The sequence below is a fragment of the Chelonia mydas genome, chromosome 3 (genome assembly GCF_015237465.2).
Source record: "Chelonia mydas isolate rCheMyd1 chromosome 3, rCheMyd1.pri.v2, whole genome shotgun sequence".
Classification (NCBI taxonomy): Eukaryota; Metazoa; Chordata; order Testudines; family Cheloniidae; genus Chelonia; species Chelonia mydas.
This window is the reverse complement of record NC_057851.1, coordinates 92,706,681-92,726,666: the sequence shown is the minus strand read 5'-3', so window position 1 is coordinate 92,726,666 and position 19,986 is coordinate 92,706,681. Positions and strand designations below refer to the sequence as shown.

Genomic DNA, 19,986 nt, shown 5'->3' with positions numbered 1-19,986 from the left:
TACAATTTTGGAAATTCGATGTGGCCCGCAGGCCAAAAAGTTTGCCCACCCCTGCACTACAGGGTTTGATATAAATCTTACCTACTTAAACACAAGGATGACCTTAGTGATAACGTTACCTTTCATTGTACGTGAAGAACACTAACCACCACCAAGAATACTACCAATACGCTAACTTCAATATTAAATAACCAGTCCCAAATCTAAAGTTACCCCCTTTCTATTGTCCCAGTTGTCTTCTGCCAATTTAGATGTTCCCAGGCTCCCAGCCGGCCTACTTATCATGTAGTCCAGAGTCAATTAATTGTATAGCCACTCCTAAAGTATCCAACACTGGACTGTAGTTTGAGGATTACATCCCACACTTAATGCTGACATATACTAGACTGTCATGAGCTTCTCCCCAGTCTTGGTGCCAAGACTACAGTGTAGGGCTACCTTACATGAGAAGAGTCCAGTTTTTCCCCACATCCTGTCTGAGCCAAAACTCTGACGTGCATAGAATCCTAAATATTTTAATGCCTGGGCATCCTGACTGGCTTAAAGAAACAATGCAGTAATTACCCTCACTGGCACAAAGATGAATTAAGCCCTACCTCTGCATTTCTGTCTATTAATGCCCGATGGGTTTGATTAAATTAAAACAACGTATGCAATTAATTTTCTCAGCCCTTTTTTGTCCTGTCTACTCTGCTTCTTCATGTTGTAGCTTTTTTTTAGAGCAAACACACACTAAGTAATTAGTAGCTAGTTAGTTGCAATTAACTCACTCACTAATTAACCATGAGCAAGAGAGAGGGTGCTGAAACTTCCAAGGCAAAACTGTACAGTATTTCCAAAGCAGCATTCTCCACAGGCCTCACACCACAGCCAAAGCAAGCAGTATGTCCCCAGTTCTCCGTCCTTGGACATTCTGCAGTGAGAGATGGGGATCTGGTCTGACTATGGCTTCTACTCGGTTGACCATTTTCTCTTCACTCATCTGGCCTGACTCTTATTACCCAGATTTCTAGGGATTGTATTCTGGAGACAGGTTTCAGAGTAGCAGCCATGTTAGTTATATCCGCAAAAAGAAAAGGAGGACTTGTGGCACCTTAGAGACTAACCAATTTATCCGAGCATAAGATTTCGTGAGCTACAGCTCACTTCATCGGATGCATTCAGTGGAATCCACTGCATCCACTGAATGCATCCGATGAAGTGAGCTGTAGCTCACGAAATCTTACATTCTGGAGAGACGAGTTCACTTTGGTTTAGTTTAGTCCATTCGCCACTGCTCCGAGCTGCATGATAACGCCCCGTTATTACACCCTTGCAGCTTTTCTGCAACGTTCTGCTTTGGTTAGGGCTGCAACCTTTCCCCCACCCCCTTGCTGTTCGCTTTCCCGGCAGATCGGGCAAAACGTGCTCAGCCACTTCTGAGGGCCGGGAGAGCGAGCTCGGAGGCTCACCGGCCCGCCCCATCCCTGCACTAGGGCTTGGCGCGTCTCGGCCATTGCTGGGCTCCCCTCCTCGGTAGTCAAGGCAGCAAGGTCCCGCCGCAGGGGGCGGCTGGGCCAAGCGCCCTTCAGCGGGAGCGGGAGGGCGGAGAAGGCGCCGGCGGGTGCTTCAGCTAGCCCGGAACAAAGCGGCAGGGGCGGGGCTCGGTCCCCCCGGTGCAGCGCGGGGAGGCGGGTCCCGGCAGCAGCAGCAGCCCCCGGGAGGCGGCCTCAGCGAGCCGCGCTGCTTCTTTCTCGGCCCGCTCCGCCGGCAGCCCCATGGCCGCGGCCCCGCTGGGCGGCGCCGCCGGGAGCCTGCTGCCGTTCCTGAGGCTGGTGGGGCAGCTCAAGGTGATGGGGCTGAGGGCGGCCCGCAGGCCACGGCGGGGGGGCGACGGGAGGCCGTGAAGAGCCGGGGACAGGCCCTGGCCACGGGGCGGGAAGCCCAGGGGCCGGGGAGGGGCCGGTCGGGGGCGAGGTTAAGCCCAGCCGCCCACCCACGCACCCGGGCGCGGGATGAAAACCAAACCCAGCCCGCCAGGTACTGAAGGCGTGACTCGCTGCCCGCCCTGGACTTTTGAGCTGGGCCGCGCCAGGTGCCCGCTGGAGTCAGTGTGCGCGGTGCGGGCCCTCACCCCCTTGTAGCAAAGCCGGGGCCGGGCTCCGGAGCTGCCCGCCAGGGGGGCGCGGAACTGACTGGGCCAAAAGCCCCGGAAGCGAGTGGGAGGCAGAGCTGAGGCTAGAAATCGGGAGCTCTAGGTTCTCAGCCTTGTGCTCAGTTTACCAAACCCTGGTGCCTGCTTTCCTTGTCAGTTAATAGACCCCCTGCTGCAGGATCACACTTGAGTCCACATCCCTTCCTCCATCGACTCCCATTTTAAATGTCAGTAAGTGGGTCTTTTCTAGAGCCCTTGAGCTAAATGTCAGTGCAAGTCTCTGGATAAAAAACTTAACTCAGCCTAAAAAGAAAAGGAGTACTTGTGGCACCTTAGAGACTAACAAATTTATTTGAGCAGAAGCTTTCGTGAGTTACAGCTCACTTCATGGGATGCATTCAGTGGAAAATACAGTGGGGGGATTTATATACACAGAGAACATGAAACAATGGGTGTTACCATACACACTGTAAGGAGAGTGATCAGGTAAGGTGAGCTATTACCAGCGGGGGGGGGGGGGGGGGGAGACAGAGAGGCATTGCTGGCACATGATGGCATATATCACATTGATAAAAAGAAAAGGAGTACTTGTGGCACCTTAGAGACTAACCAATTTATTTGAGCATAAGCTTTCGTGAGCTACAGCTCACTTCATCGGATGCATACTGTGGAAACTGCAGAAGACACAATGTGTATCATACACATTGTAAGGAGAGTGATCACTTTAGATAAGCTATTATCAGCAGGAGAGTGGGGTGGGAGGAGGTATTGTTTCATGGTCTCTGTGTATATAATGTCTTCTGCAGTTTCCACAGTATGCATCCGATGAAGTGAGCTGTAGCTCACGAAAGCTTATGCTCAAATAAATTGGTTAGTTTCTAAGGTGCCACAAGTACTCCTTTTCTTTTTGCGAATACAGACTAACACGGCTGTTACTCTGAAACCTATCACATTGGTAGATGTGCAGGTGAACGAGCCTCTGATAGTGTGGCTGATGTGATTAGGCCCTATGATGGTGTCCCCTGAATAGATATGTGGACTCAGTTGGCAACGGGCTTTGTTGCAAGGATAGGTTCCTGAGTTAGTGGTTCTGTGGTGTGGTGTGTGGTTGCTGGTGATTATTTGCTTCAGTTTGGGGGGCTGTCTGTAAGCAAGGACTGGCCTGTCTCCCAAGATCTGTGAGAGTGATGGGTCGTCCTTCAGGATAAGTTGTAGATCCTTGATGATGCGCTGGCGAGGTTTTAGTTGGGGGCTGAAGGTGATGGCTAGTGGCGTTCTGTTAGCAAAAACTCACAAGCAACCACAGACCTGAAACACTAACCCAGGAACATATCTATTCAGGGGACACCATCATAGGGCCTAATCACATCAGCCACAATATCAGAGGCTCATTCACCTGCACATCTACCAATGTGATATATGCAGTCATGTGCCAGTAATGCCCCTCTGCCATGTACATTGGTCAAACTGGACAGTCTCTGCGTAAAAGAATAAATGGACACAAATCAGATGTCAAGAATTATAACATTCAAAAACCAGTTGGAGAACACTTCAATCTCTCTGGTCACTCAATTACAGACCTATAGGTGGCAATACTTTGACAAAAAAACTTCAAAAACAGACTCCAACGAGAGACTGCTGAATTGGAATTAATTTGCAAACTGGATACAATTAACTTAGGCTTGAATAGAGACTGGGAGTGGATGGGTCATTACACAACTATTTCCCCGTGTTTATCCCCCACCTTCCACTCCCCACTGTTCCTCAGACATTCTTGTCAACTGCTGGAAATGGCCCACCTTGATTATCGCTACAAAAGGTCCCCAGTCCCCGTTCCCCCTCCCACCCCCCGGCTCTCCTGCTGGTAATAGCTCACCTTACCTGATCACTCTCGTTACAGTGTGTATGGTAACAACCATTGTTTCATGTTCTCTGTGTATATAAATCTCCCCACTGTATTTTCCATTGAATGCATCCGATGAAGTGAGCTGTAGCTCACGAAAGCTTCTGCTCAAATAAATTTGTTAGTCTCCAAGGTGCCACAAGTCCTCCTTTTCTTTTTGCGAATACAGACTAAGACGGCTGCTACTCTGAAACTTAACTCAGTCTGTGATCTGTTAGAGAAAATTCTGCTTGAGAACCCCACTGCTGCTGTATCTTATTTTGTATGTTAGTTTGTTAGCTACCAGTGAAGGCTGACTGCAGCAGCTCACCTTCTGTTCCTGCAGGAGTTTACCTGCTTGAGCCTGCCTGAAGCATATGCTGCTCCTGTGTTTCCTTGACTCATTTGTGTTGCCTGTACCACTGCTCTTGTGACACCTCAGGGGGTTATAGGACTACAGCCTCGATCCAAGTCCCTATAGATGGCTACACACACACGTTTCTCTGGACTTGGCTTTAACTACCATGGTTGTATTAAAATATGAGAACAATTGAAAAATTCTTTCGTCCCTGTTTTAATGTTTTTAGCCAAACCCAAAGATTTTTGCTCCCAGTAGAGAACAGAGCGGTCCTGGCAGAAACCATTTGAAGCAGAAACACTGCCAGTGGTGCAGGTTGGCAGACAGCTGAGGGATGGAAGGCTGATCCAAAAAATGTCATTGACTGAGCATGGGGCTTACCTCAGAAGCTCTTGCATCTAATTCTAGTTCCTCTGAGCAAGTACTTTAACTGTCCCTAGTATCAATTTCCACCTCTGTAAAATGGGGATAATACAAATTACACCTACATTGCAGAGATGGAGTAAAGATTAATTACAGTAGTTAATGTGTGACCAGTGCTTTGAAGAGGTATAGTGCTATTTAAATGCTGAATATTATTTATTTATACTGAATGCGTGTGGGCAATCAAGCTGAAATGGTCTCTGAAAGCTGAAAAGGACAGATTTTCTGGTGGTGTGTGATATGTGTGTAGTATATTGCAATAGACTCTTGTCACAGGATCAATCATCTGTACTTTCAAACTAACTCTGGCTTTGTAACATTTATTTTTTCACTAACCTTGAGGCTTCATTTATGCATGAGAAGGAAATGGTTACCCTTAATGGAACAAATTTCCATTGGTATCTCTTAAGCTAAATTCTTCAGAACGTTTATTCAAATGTTTTATATTATTGTTAAAACTTTCTCCAAGCAGAGAGTACCACGGACAGGCTGGGTGTACAGGAATGTAGAGAAACCAGAGAGTGTATCGGATCATATGTACAGGATGGCAGTCATGGCTTTGGTAACTGAAGATAAACAACTTAATAAAGACAGGTAAGAATACTAATGGTGATGATCAGGCCTGTCTCGAGATTTGGGAACTGAGAACTAAATATTCATCACACCCTGGCAAGGAGTTTTAGAATACAGAGGGGGAATCAAAATTGATATTTTTTTCCATTCTTTCACAAGTTGCTATGTGCCTTCTGGACTTGAGGACTGAGGAATTGTTTTATTAGCTAAAAGTGGAGGCTTGGACAGGCTGCTAACACAGAATAGCTTCCAGCTTGATTTCTCTCAAGAGATGTACATAAGAAGGCTGAAGAATCCTGTTCAAAGAGGAGTTTGAAGTGCATGGTGAAGCAAAATCCATATTTTATGTAGCTTTTGATAGAGATTCTATTAACACTTGAGAGAAATAAAAAAATTGTAATATTTAGCGTATAAAGGAAAACATAATTAGCATTGTATCACCTGTCAAGAATGGTACAGTATCATATTTGCTTTGTCACCTTCCTGAAGTGATAATAGATTTCTATAACTTGGAACTCATCTTTTCTAATGAAGCTTCAGGAAGTATAAACCACTTTAAATCATGTTACTGACACTGACTCCTGCACTGTCCACCACAATGGTCCATTGGCCTAGCAGAGAACATGCATGGCTACTTTCATAACTCAGAAACACAGGGCCTGATTGTCTACTGCCTTATATGTTGTGAAGTTATTGACATCAGTGAGAAGTGAGAGTGAAAAGGTTATAAAACAATAGCATCATAATAGTAGCATTTTAGACTTGCTTTGCACAGGTGTCAATAACTTTGAGGTGCAAGGCACTGTAGAATCAGGCCCAGAGAGTTGAATGACATGACAGAAGTTCCATAGCCAGTTTGTGGCAGAGGTGGAACAGATTCTTGATTTCGTCTTACGGGCTGGGGAAGAGCTGACAGGTGCAGAAGAACACACCGTGTGGACAGAGGCATCCCTTAGGAGACACTCTGTTAACGGGGACACTCCACATCCTAGTGAAGAGGAGAGGATAGAAGTTGACAAAATACAGATAGGAACTGAAGAGAAACAAAGGGAAAAGTCCCATTCAATTACATCACATGGAGGCAGACAACTAAATATTGACAAATTTTATAAGTGCTTGTATACAAATTCTAGAAGTCTAAATAGTAAGGTGGGTGAACCTGAGCGCCTGGTATTAAATGAGGATATGGATATAATAGGCATCACAGAAACTTGCTGGAACAGAAGGTGGTAATACCAGGGTAGAAAATATATAGGAATGGCAGAGTAGGTCGTGCTGGTGGGAGAGTGGCACTGTATGTGAAAGAAAGCATAGAGTCAAATATAGTTTAAAAAAAAAAAGGGGGGGGGGGTAAATCAAACTGTATCATAGAATCTCTATGGATAGACATTCCGTGCTTGAATAATAAGAGTATAGCAGTGGGAATATACTACAGTAAAACTTCAGAGTTATGAACTGACCAGTCAACCACACACCTCACTGGGAACCAGAAATATGCAATCAGGCAGCAGCAGAGACCAGAAACCCCCACACACCACAGATACAGTACAGTACTGTGTTAAACAAACTACAAAAAAAGGGGGGGGAGGGAAGCAGCATTTTTCTTCTGAAGTAAAGCTTCAAAGTTGTATTAAGTCAGTGTTCAGTTGTAAACTTTTGAAAGAACAACCACGTTTTGTTCAGTTTCGAACAGCCTCCATTCCCGAGGTGTTTGTAACTATAGGTTCTACTGTACTGACAACCTGACCAGGGTAGTAATAGTGATTGTGAAATGCTCAGGGAGATTAGAGAGGCTACAAAAACAGAAAATGCGACAATAATGGGGGATTTCAACTATCCCCATATTGATTGGGAACATGTCACCTCAGGGTGGGATGCACAGGTAAAATTTCTAGAGACAAATGATGACTGCTTCTTGGAGCAGCTAGTGCTAGAACCCAAAAGGTGAGAGGCAATTCTTGATTTAGTTCTAAGTGGAGCATAGGATCTGGTCCAAGATGTGCAGTAATAGTGACCATAATGTAATTAAATTTAACAACTCTAGGGTGGGGAGGGAGGAAGGGGAGATGTACCAAAGAAACCCACCACAGTAGCATTTAGCTTCTAAAAGGGGGACTACACAAAAATGAGGAAGCTACTTAAATGGTAATTTAAAGGAACAGTCACAAGAGTGAAATGCCTGCAAGCTGCCTAGAAACTTTTAAAAAATTCTATAATAGAGGCTCAAACTAAATGTATTTTCCCACCTCTCTTCTCCTGCCCCTCCCAGGCCCCAAAAAAGCAAGAGGCCAAAAAACCCCCAAAACCATGGCTAAACAACAAGAGTAAAAGAGGTGGTGAGACCAAAAGACATCTTTTAAAAACTGGAAGTCAAATCCTACTGAGGAAAATAAAAAGGAGCATAAACTCTGGCAAGTCAAGTGTAAAAGTATAATTAGGTGGGCCAAAACAAATTTGAAGAGCAACTAGCTAAGGATACAAAAACTATTAGCAACATTTTTTTGACTGGCATGCTTCCTGCTTTTGATGCACTTAATCAGTGGGGCCACTGGATGATTGAGGGTACTAAAGGAGCACTCAGGGAAGACAAGGCCATTGGGGAGAAGCCAAATGAATTCTTTGCATTCGTCTTCACTGCAGAGGATGTGAGGGAGATTGCCATTCCTGAGCCATTCTTTTTAGGTGATAAGTCTGAGGACTGTCCCAGATTGAGGTATCAGTAGAAGAGGTTTTGGAACAAATTCATAAATTAAACTGTAATAAGTCACCAGGTCCAGATGATATTCACCCAAGAGTTCTGAAGAAAGCCCAATATGAAATTGCAGAATCACTAACTGTGGTATGTAACCCATCACTTAAATCAGCCTCTGTACCACATGACTGGAGGATACCTAAAATACATGCTGATTATTAAAAAAGGTTCCAGAGGTGATCCTGGCTGGTAATTACAAGCTGGTAAGCCTAATTTCAGTACCAGGCAAAAGAAATGACTAAGGGGGAGAGGGGAGTGATAGTGGTCTATAAAACCATGAATAGTGTGGAGAAAGTGAATAAAGAAGGTTTATTTACTCCTTCACATAACACAAGAACCAGGGGGTCATCCAATGAAATTAATAGGCAGCAGATTTAAAACAAACATAAAAAAGTACTTCTTTGCACAACTCACGCTCAGTCTGCGGAACTTATTGCCAGGGAATGTTTTGAACGTCAAAAGTATAACTAGGTTCAGCAAAGAATTAGATAAGTTCCTGGAGGATAGGTCCATCAATGGCTTTTAGCCAAGATCATCAGGGATGCAACTCAATGCTCGGGTCTCCCTAAACCTCTGACTCCCAGAAGCTGGGACTGGATGCACTTGATAATTGTCCTGTTCTATTAGCATGATCATCACAGTAGTATCTCAGTGCATTAAGCAACATTACTAACATCGGTCACGTTTTTCTTCTCATTCTTTCCCTGGGGGAGAAGAGCGTGCAGTGGAGTGTTTTGTTTTGGAGTTTTTTAAAAATAAAATATACATTTTTCCCCCTCCTCTTCCTCCACCCTTGCCACTATAGGTATATGCTAGAGAAGGCAAAGTGGGGAAAAAATGTGCCATGCATGTAGATTGGAAGGTGGTGAGGTTTGTGATCATTCTTAGATTCTGGGGGAGTTCATTCCACAGTCTTTGGTTGGACCCTGAGAAGCTCTGTCTCCTGCAGGAACAAGCTTCACCCTTATTTCATAGTGCCAGAGGAATGAATGAACTTGAAGCCAACTGAAAAATCAGACTTGTAATACTTACCCACCATTGTAAAGTGCTTTGAGATCTACAGGATGTGGTCAGAGCACAAAGCATCATTGACAGCCAGATTTTTTTGGATGAGGTTGCTACGGCACAGAGAGGTTCACTGACTTGGCTGGAAGCCTGTGAGCCCTAGTGCGTTCCCTAGATCTGTGTTCTAGTCTTGCAACGTGCACTTACCTTGCTGATTGCTTTTAATGCTTTTTACTGCACTCTGTTAAAGAAAGCTGGGCTGTGCCATGACCATGAGTTGCTAACTTAGCTACATAATATATGTGTATTTTATCAGATGGCATTTTGAATTTGGCAGGGCTCCATATATCTTTATACTTAGTAAATGCAAACATTGTTATTATCTGAGTAGTGTATAATGTCCTTAGCTTTTATGTGGTAGGGGGTTGGTAAATGATCTGCTAGGTAACTACACTGTTGTCACTTAGTATCTTTTGCTTTCTTCCTCCCTCCTCCCCCCCCCCCCAAAAAAAAAAAACAAAAACAAAAAAAAACAAGGCTTTTTGGTTTTGGATATCTATCCAAATATCATTTCATACATAACAGTAACTAGAAATTGGGATTCAAATATACTATGGGATAGAAAATTATTTCACTAATACTGATCTATTAAATATAAGGGGGAAGGGAGAGTTTATCAATACTGCTTATTAATAAACAAAGTGTAACTATAAAGTTTATTGGCTAATCATGCAGTGTTTCTCTCCTTATCAGATGTGTACGACTAGCTCTGGTTCATGATATGGCTGAATGCATTGTTGGAGATATAGCACCTGCAGATAACATCTCCAAAGAGGAGAAACATCAGCGAGAGGAGGTTGGTATGGTTGTAGATGTAGTTTGGTACTCTGTAGAACTTTGTAAAGGCTTTGTATTTTATTTGTAGAGGTGAACAACTAGTTATTGGGGAGACCCTCAAAACAACATAATACAGAACATGTATTTGTGCATGTATGCCAAGGAGTAGCACTACAAACCCCTGCTAATTTGACTTGTCTAAGTAACACCACAAAGTGCAAGATAATAAAAAGGAAGTTTTTTGAAAGAACCCAAACATTAGGCACCTGCCAAATGAATTGACTGGATTTTCAGTAGTCTGAGATGTTAGTGAAGTTGCTCGTGTATGTCCATGCTTATTTTCTGGGGAGCAGAGGTACAGGTCAGAAGAGAGAGGGACAGATAGTTAATACTTGACACATGGCACTAGACCAGTGGTTTTCAAACTTTTTGTATTGGTGACCCTTTTCACATAGCAAGCCTCTGAGTGTGACCGCCCCTTATAAATTAAAAATGAGGTGGGGGTAATTTAATGTAATGGGGGATCGGGGCTGTCAGCCCCTCAGAGCTGACAGCTCATGACCCCCATGTAACTGCCTTGTGATCCCCTGAGGGTCACAACCCCCAGTTTGAGAACCCTTGCACTAGACACTTCCAAACTATCATACAAACTTTACCTGATTATTCTTACCGTACCCCTGTGTGGCAGGTAATCAGTGAGCGTGACAAACAAATGCAACTGTCTGAGTACATAATCTTTGACTTTAATAATGGCCACAAACATATCCATTAATCACAGTTTTGTCAGTTCTGGCGCTCTGTGTTATTTAAAGCTAAAAGAAAAGTTTTCCTACAATTACAGCTAGAGGGCACCACCTTACCTGATAATCTTTTCCAACGGATACAAATAAGTTGTTTAAAGAATCTAAAAGAAAAACAGTCTTACAGTGAATTCTCTGCCACTCTTATGCTTACCTTTTTATTTAATTTTTAAAAAAAATAATTCTAGCAATATGTTCCTGGTGAAAAGAAGATTGGACTTAAAAGATTAAAGAGCTGTTCAGAGTTCTTTAAATGCTATCTTTATTCACTGTAACATTGACTGTTCTATTCTACTGTGTACCTGTTTGGAGTATGCTTTTTTAAAAAAAAATAAAAATGGTTTCCCTAATGCCTGCTGGGAATGTTTCTCCACTAAGGGCCAGACTTCTTAATGGCATTTAGGTGCTTAAAGAGGCGGGTAGGTGCCTAATAGAAGTTTCAAAAGGGCCTAGGAAGCTGTCTGTATCTTTAGAACACCAAATACCGATAAAAATCTGGCCCTAGGTGCCTGTTGCTCATCCTGGTCCCATTAAAGCAAATAGGAGTCTTGTCATTGATTTCTTTGGGAGCAGGATTGAGCCCTAAATAGTTATACTTCTGAAGTGCTATGTTTGTATAAAATAACACCTTGAGTGGCAAGTTTCAACGTAACTGTATATTGGCATAAAACTTGGCCTTTCTTTTATTGTTGTTTGTTTTCAATTAGGACCTAAGTATTACTGGGGAAACAGAGTAGGACTCGAATGAAATTGATTAGTTGGAACAACATGCAAAGAGGATTCCGCTGTTCATACCAGTAATTTGGTATTGCATCAAAACAGTGTTAAACTGTATCTGGTAACTGGGGTCAGTGCTCTGGCACCTGAGTTTGTTCATTTTGCTCAGAGCTCATTTCTAGATTACTGGAGTCAGTTATTGGATGGTGCTTTAGATTATTTTCTGCTGCTTGGGGCTAGTCCTCTACAATTTATTGAGCAGGTCTGGTGTGCAGAAATTATTTTGTACCCATTGCTTTTATTGTTCCATCAGCGGAGTTAGTACTGTACGTGTGCAGCTGTGGAGCGAGAGATGATTCAGTGTTTATGCAAAGGTGGTGGTGGACAAATTGTTTTCTGGAAAACAAAGGGAAAGATATTGTATTCAGATAATGGCCAAATGAAAGCAGGAGTCTGTCTTTCAGGCAGCTATGAAACATTTGACCCAGCTGCTATCAGAAGATCTGAGAAAAGAAATCTATGAACTTTGGGAAGTAAGTATACATCACTTGATGCATTTATTCCACATTATTGCTTGCAACAGGACCAACAGATTGTCTTATATTCATGGTGTTTGGTGCATACTGAAGTTCATAATTTTTATTCTAAAACCTTTAGAGCAAGATGGGTTTGGAATTTTTCTTTGGGGGTATGTTTATATGGCAGCAACTTTCTGAACTCTTTTTCATAAAGAAAACAAAATAATTCAGTATAATGACCCAAATTGTGCTCTTATACCTGTGTAGCCCCACTGCATTCGAGGGATTGATTTACATAACTGAGGGTGGGATTTGTCCCAGCATGTATATTTACCTGGTCAGACAGTGCTGTTCCATAAGCAACATAAACTTAAAAAGGACTATGGTTTTACCTTTGACAGTGTCTTAGATGAGAATTTCAACTAAATGAAAATATGAATTGGGAAGTAATACAGTGAAATAATAGGTGATATTTGAATTAAATTAAAATATGGGTTAAATTGAAAAATGATCATGTTGACCTGAAAATATCTTATCTTTATACTAGAGCAGTGGTTCCCAGACTTGTTCTGCCGCTTGTGCAAGGAAAGCCCTTGGCGGGCCGGGCCAGTTTGTTTACCTGCGGTGTCCGCAGCTTCGGCCGATCGCGGCGCCCAGTGGCTGCAGTTTGCTGCTGCAGGCCAATGGGAGCCGCTGGAAGCAGCGGCCAGTACGTCCCTTGGCCTGCCAGGGGCTTTCCCTGCACAAGCGGTGGAACAAGTTTGGGAACCACTGTACTAGAGAATCTGTTATACATACAGAGGTGATCTGCTAGGATATTGTGATCTTGCAAAGAGACCTCTTGCTATTTGGCTAAGATCTTGTATTATCTGCAAGTCAGGAAACATTAGGCTGCTTTCTCCAAAAATTTGTGTTTGGAAAAAAAAAAATGATATATTTCCGCCAACATATGTTTCCGTTATATAGTAACTTTCCCTCACCAATTTTCTGCTTTTGTATATTTTATTGTAAGCAGGTAGCTGTGAAGCCTTGACCTCTGTAACCTGAGGCTGCATTTAATACTGACAGTCTTACCTGTTCCACTTGGATTGTATTTAAATAGGTTTCCAGATATTTGAAGACAAATTCTGCCCGCAGTTATATCTCCATTGACTTTAATTGAGTTGTGTTGGTTTAAGTGACAGCAGAACTGGATTTTTAAAGTTACATTCCAAAGTTAAAATAGTGAATCTGGGAAAACTGTAGTTAGTATTCATAAAATTAGCCCTTTCCTTTAGCTTTTTTCACTGGAAAGCTCCTCTAGCAGAGAGACAGGAAGTCATTACAGAAAGAGTTAAACTATACCATGGGATTTCTCGCATCTTTTTTTTTTTGCCTTGGGCTCCTGTCCCGACTTGTACAGGAGCTGATTCCCCATCCCCACCTAACCTAACTACAGCACACATTAGCTTTTTACCTTTCTCATTAAATATCATTTCTCATATGCACACTTTTTAGTTCATATTATTAGTTGTATTATTTATTTTTGTTTCTACTTTCAGGGTAACTTAATCAGCATGGGGTTTCTTGCATAGGAGTGTCAGTGTATCACACTGAAAATATACACAAACCCTAGCCTTCACTGCTGTTAAGCAGCTAGTTCTATTTGAATATTTCAGAGATTTTTTTTTTTTTTAATCAAAAATCTACTCTCAGTTACACAAAGGCAATACCATGGACTTCAATGTTCCCTATGGAAAGTGAGAACGAATTAGCACAGGTTTGAGCTGGGGATAGGGTGGACAGGGTCTGTGGAAGATCCTCCCACAGCTCTGACAGTACAGTTGGTACCTGACTTGTGACATCCTCATTAGCTTGGTCCTTGGTCACTTGTTTCCATTTGTGCCAACCGGGTGGATGGTTTTGAAGCATGAAGAAAGGGGTACCAGAAAGAGACCACCAAAGCTGTTTTCACTTTGTAACCTAATTTAGGATGTGAACGTAACTCACTGGAGGCAAATGAGGACATTAGCACACTGAGTTACTTCCCTCTTTACCCACCATGATAAAGTTATCATTTATGATGTTGCCAAACAAAAATGTGAACTTTACTGACAAATAGAATGGATAAAATGCAGAATATGAAAATAATAGGATTAAATAGATTCACGAAAATAAGAGGCAGTGTTGAACAGCATTTTAAATTAAAATGTAAATTGAAGAAAAGCCCTAGACTTCAAAAAATCTTTTGAAAAAAATGTTAAAATGAAGACTTCAAATCAACTAATAATTAAAGCTTAATTGAAATTTCAAAATGTAATTTGAATTCAAATTGATTCTTACACTAGTATTTCACTGCCATCAAAATCCAGATCCCTGAATTTGGAACCTACAGCAAAGAACATAATAAATGTGCAGATTTTTAGCAATATGTCACACATCCAGGTAAGCATGACAAGTTCATTATCTGAACACAACTGTGCTGGAATTACAAATTAGGATCTTGCCATTAGGGATGACAGCTCTACTATTGTCTTGTTAGAGGCAGGAAATGATGTATATTAATCAGTGTTCATGCTTCCCAAATCATGGGAACTAGAAGTTCTATTTTAAGGGCTGAGAGTTCCAACAGTAGCCCGCTTTCCTCTTGGTTTGTTTCAAGGCTCTGCCAAAATAGGCACCTATTCTCTGGTCAGTAGGTGAAATTCTGCTTTCACTTGTGCACAGCTCTCATCAAAATCAGTGGGAGTTGTTGCACGCAATTGAGAGGGGGCGGAAATAGCAAGTAAATCAAAGGACTTAAAAGGAAAAAAATAGGAAGAGAGAGAAATACATTAGCAGCTCAGACAGATTAAGCTAAAATGATCAAGAAGGAATGACAGGTTTAAAAAATACCTTTTGAGAACAGTGTCAAATACAAGGAGCTGGATAACAAAATGGAGGAACTAGAACCACTGGTGCAGGAAGTGGACCCAGATATTACAGGGATAACAGAAACCTGATGAAACAGTAGTAATGACTGGAGTACAGTTATTGAAGAGTATTTGCTGTCCAGGAAAGACAGAAGTAAAGGTGGTGGAGTGTAATGATGAGATAGACTGTAAAGAAATTAGAAGTGATGGAATAGATAAAAGGGTCTGTTTGGGTCAAAATCACTGGGGAAGAAGGCTGCCAAAGGCTCCCCTGGGATAGTGCTTTGGATATGTTACAGACCTCAAGATGTGATTTGGATATGGATAGAGATCTCTAATGTTTTAATTAAATAAATACTACTGGAAGTTTTATAATTATAGGAGACTTTATTTCCCAGCAGTAGATTGGAGGGCAAGTGCTACTAATAATGGTAGGGCCCATATTGTCCTGCATGTGATAACTGACAGATTTTTTCACCAGCTAGTCACTGAACCAACAAGAGGTGATGTCATTTTAGATTCAACCTCATAGAGAACTAGTTGTGGGGGATAATATTGGTCTAAGTGATCCTGAGCTAATTCAATTTAAACTAAATGGAAGGATAAACAAAAATAGGTCTGCAACTAGGGTCCCTGATTTCAAAAGGGCAAACTTCAAAAAATTAAGGGAACTAGTTAGGGAAGTGGACTGGACTAAAGAAGTCGAGGATCTGAAAGTGGAGGAGGCATGGAATTATTTTCTCAACATTCCAGAAGCTCTCTGAAGCCTGCATCCCAAGGATTTTTAATGAATCTGTAAATTTTGGGGTTTCTTTATATGAGCTCAGATTCAGCAAAGCATTTCAGCATGTGAATAATAATATCCCTACTTAGTAAAGCACATAAACAAGTGTAAAGTCTCATGGAACTTAAGCATGTGCTGAAATGTTTTGCTGAATCAGAGCCTTAAAAAGACATGAGGTCTACTGTACTCTTGAATATCTGTGATACAGATGAAGAAATGCTAAGTCTAAGAAAGGGCTTTTAGTTCTGGCACTGTGTGTTCCAGCATAGCAAATCAAATCTCTCTAATTGCACATCTGTTCAGGAATATGAACACCAGTCTACAGCAGAAGCCAGATTTGTAAAAGAGCTGGATCAGTGTGAGATGATACTCCAAGCATCTGAGTATGAAGAGTTGGAAAAAATGCCTGGAAGACTGCAGGACTTTTACGATTCAACTTCAGGTATGAAATCTGATTTTTGTAAACGAGAGAGAGGAGTGTCTGAATACCAGTGGGGCCTGATTCTTGGATTTAAAGTGGCAGGTAGGTGCCTGAGTCTCCTTTACATCGCTGTCAGTAAAGAGGCCTGAAAGTGGGGATAAACTACATTTACACATTTAAAGGCTCTTTACATTGTAAGAGCGTGTGAAATAGTCTTAATGTAAATGAGAATCGAGCCAAGTGAACAGGTTGCTTCAGATGTGCTTGTATTGTGTTTGGTTCCCTTCTACAGTATTTACTATTGTTCATTTTACTTAATCTCTGCAAGATAAGGGAAAATAGATAATTTTATATACAGAGTTTAACAGTAATGAAGGGCTGTGTTCAAAAAGAGAGAGAACTCAACTTGTCTTGAAAAATAAGAACACAAGAATAAAAGAACCGGCACTATATAGTTAGACACAGTGTCAGTGGAAAGACTCCCATTGGGTCAGTATATAGAGGGGGAACATCAGAATGAAATATTTGGAAGTGTAAGTGGTAACTATATCCCTAGCTGTGATCTTACTAGTGTTCCTACTTCCAAACTCAATATTGTGAAACTGGAGATGCTACCCCTCACCAGCTATATCAGTGAACCTGCAGTTTGATCTGGTGTTTCTCTTTCCAGAAATGAAATAGATTCTTATAATCAAATATTCTGCCCAATCATCAGACAAGTTTTAATTTAAGCTTTTGCTGCCAAGCCTTTATCCAAAGATTTAATTTTTTCTCCTGCCAGGGAAGCTTCAGAAAGTCTGTATGCAATGAGTTTTCTTGGCAACTGGCCTGCAAAACATGCCTGTTTTACACTTTTACACGTCATTATGGCTCCAGTTCAGAAAAGAAATCATGTACTTATGCCATCACGATTCATAGGTTCTAGGGCAAGAAGGGTAATATTACCCCTGGTAATTGTTCCAGTGATTGATTACCCTCAGTGTTCATAAATTATGCTTTATTTCTAGTCTGACTTTGTCTAGCTTAAACTTCTAACCATTGCATCTTGTTATACCATTTGTTCCCTATATCGGTACTTACAGATGACCAAGTCACCCCTTAACCTTCTCTTTGTTAAACTAAACAGATTGAGCCTCTCACTGTAAGGCATGTTTTCCAATCCGTTAATTGTTGTTGCGGTTTTTCTCTCAATTCTCTCCAGTTTATCTTCTTGAACTGTGAGTACCAGAACTGGACACGCTTGTCCAGTAGCACGAGTTCCAAATCCAGAGGATAAGATGGAACGAATGCCCATTGACTGCAGGGAGATTTAAACATGAGCCTTAAGTTTAAATACGATCTGAATCAGGGTCCATAGCATGAATTTTTCATATTCAGACTCTTGATCCCTCCAAATAGTGTATGGAACAGGACATACTCTGGGGAAATATTTGGATGAACTGTTGAACAGTTGCTCTTCTATAGTTATTCCTGAAACATCATAGATAGTGTTCACAATTAAAGGGAGAACATATCTACTAATGGTTTCTTTTGTGATATAATAGTTTGTGCCTGGAGAAACAGTATAATCTGTTACATAAAGGGAAATAAAAGCATGATAATGAATTGTTTCTTTTTTTACAGGAAAATTTAATCACCCAGAAGTAGTCCAACTTGTGTCGTCCATTAATATGGAAAGAAATGCAAAAATAGCTGCTACAACAAGTGAGCCACCCTCTTGAGGCATTTTAAAACTTCTGTAACTAAAATTTATTTTACTCCTTCTAGTGTTTTGCTGCTACAGCATCACTAAGTTTTACAGGAGTTTTTTCTCTTTCCATTAATTGCTTGGAATCTATGGAAAAATATAGATAAGCAAAATAGGATAAATTTTGCATTTGATATCATAGCCCTATTTATACTGTTTGGCATCCTGTCTCTTTTTTTTTAATTTGATGCAACCTGTTTAGTCAATTGCTTGACTCAGTTTTGGTTCATCATGAAATACAGTAGAACCTCAAACACCAGAGTTACGGACTGACTGGTCAACCAGACACCAATGGAGACCAAAAAAAAAAGCAGCAAATATGATACTGTGCCCATATTGCATCTTAGGGGTGGGGACAGGCAGCCCAGATGTGCCTACCTTTATGTGTGGGGCACCTACTCCCAGGTAGGAGTTGAAGATGTTGAGATGTGCAGGCAAAGCTGTGAGCCGCTGCTGCCAGCCCAAGGCAGCTGGAGCAGAAGCAACATTGGGGTCTACGCTGATTTCACCAGCATCCTTCCCTCCCCACCCCCAGTCGGGAGGGGGACAAGCTGGCCTGGGCAAGATGCTGCCTCTGGAACCTGGCCTGGAGTGTGAAGTGCTGGAGCCAGAGCTATGAACAACCTTTATTCCCAAGGTGTCCGTAACTTGGAGGTTCTACTGTATCCTCAAGAGACCAAATAACGAGTGTTAGTCCGATTTATGGAAAAAGGTTCCATATGATACCAGTCTCCAAGAAGCCATCTCGTGGCATTGTTACATTTACCTTACACGTGTGCTCCCAAAGTTACACTCCAAATGCTATCTTTTTATACATTATTTACAAGTAAAAAGGTCATTAAAACTAGATTTAACCAAGCTGCTGTCTACCTTGTTTTTCCAGTACTATGGTGTACCCCTTAGCTCTGGCCACATGCATTCCAGATACCAAAGGGTATGATGGCACCACCTGAGTTTGTACTAGCATAGAGCAATCAGATGTCTTGTCATGATCATTTTACCATAGGAACAGATGTCCTGACCCTGCCAACTTTTCTACCTACTTAAGCCAAAGTTTACTCTATCCTATAATACTTCAGCATTAGAGAAGAGGATTATAGTAGTAGCTAATGTAAGGGTATATAACTGCTATTGTACAAAACATTCTTAATAACCACTACTTGTTATCTTAGAAACAAAGTCATAATTTCCTTGTTTAGCATGGTACGGCTGCAATACAGTCACTTTGTTATATATTCAGTGGTACCCATTCTGCTGAGAGTAAGTTAACTTTTTCTTAACAGCCACAAAACACCGTGTAAGGTTGACTGGTGCCCCTGCACAGTCTACTGAAAGGGTTGCGAATTTTGACTGGATGTATTCCTGGAGCCTTCTGGCCAGTGCTGGGGATGGTATAGGTGTATATATAATAGGTTGGTCCATGCACGCTTCTATCTTTGGTGTGCACTTAGTGAGCTCAGCAAAAACAGCCAGCATAATCACAACCACTATACAGGGGAATAAGGCCCCATATATGACTTTTTTTGGCTGTGGCCTGTTCAAGAATTTTTTTTTAAAAGAGCTGGCAAAGTGTACTCTGCCCTCTCCTGTGGCTTTGCTCAGTTTCTGAAGCCCTCAAAACTTTGGTCTGAGACTCTGCATGGAAAATTTTTAGGCCAAATACATTCACCATGCTAAATATTTTTGATGAGTTTAACTTGATTAATCATTTCTAGTGTGGGAGTGCCTAGGGGACTCCACCAGGTTGGAGCCCTATTTTACTAGTGAATGGCAGCAGTTCCTTCTGCCAAAGAGCTTGCTGTCTAAAAGTAAGTGGATGAAACAAACAAGCGGGTTTGGAGAGGAACCAATGAAAACCATAGGAAGTTTTAGAGAAGGTGGGTGCACACTTTGTAGCCAATCAGCAGCAACAATCCCCCCCCCAAATTTAGCCTAACTGACTATCCAGGGTAAGTCTGAAGGAATTCTGATTCCAACCACAGATATCTCAGAGTCTAGCAGAAGAGGAGTCTACCTTTATAACAGTTCCTAACAATAATTGGGAAAGAAGGAAAAAAATACCCCTAGCTTCCTAAAGATGTATTGCTGTGATAAATACACTGAATTAGAAGAACGAACTTAACTCCAGCCTGAAAGCCTACAGC

The 19,986-nt window shown here is 41.8% G+C and overlaps 1 protein-coding gene across 1 annotated transcript; it reads left to right on the top strand.

The window, feature by feature from the left end:
• Positions 1-1,522: 1,522 nt before the first annotated feature.
• Positions 1,523-18,700, top strand: HDDC2 (HD domain containing 2). The gene is made up of 6 exons (XM_037894726.2): positions 1,523-1,829; positions 5,270-5,391; positions 9,881-9,983; positions 11,946-12,014; positions 15,978-16,116; positions 17,719-18,700. The coding sequence occupies exons 1-6, from the start codon at positions 1,758-1,760 to the stop codon at positions 17,814-17,816; spliced, it is 603 nt and encodes a 200-aa protein (XP_037750654.1). The 5' UTR covers positions 1,523-1,757; the 3' UTR covers positions 17,817-18,700.
• The last annotated feature ends 1,286 nt before the right edge of the window (positions 18,701-19,986 follow it).

Bases quoted from the DNA above. Each gene is read 5' to 3' on its own strand.
- HDDC2 (XM_037894726.2), top strand. From the start codon at position 1,758: ATGGCCGCGGCCCCGCTGGGCGGCGCCGCCGGGAGCCTGCTGCCGTTC. The intron at 5,392-9,880 runs GTAAGAATACTA...TCTCCTTATCAG, and splicing joins AAACAACTTAATAAAGACAG to ATGTGTACGACTAGCTCTGG. The intron at 16,117-17,718 runs GTATGAAATCTG...CTTTTTTTACAG, and splicing joins CTTTTACGATTCAACTTCAG to GAAAATTTAATCACCCAGAA.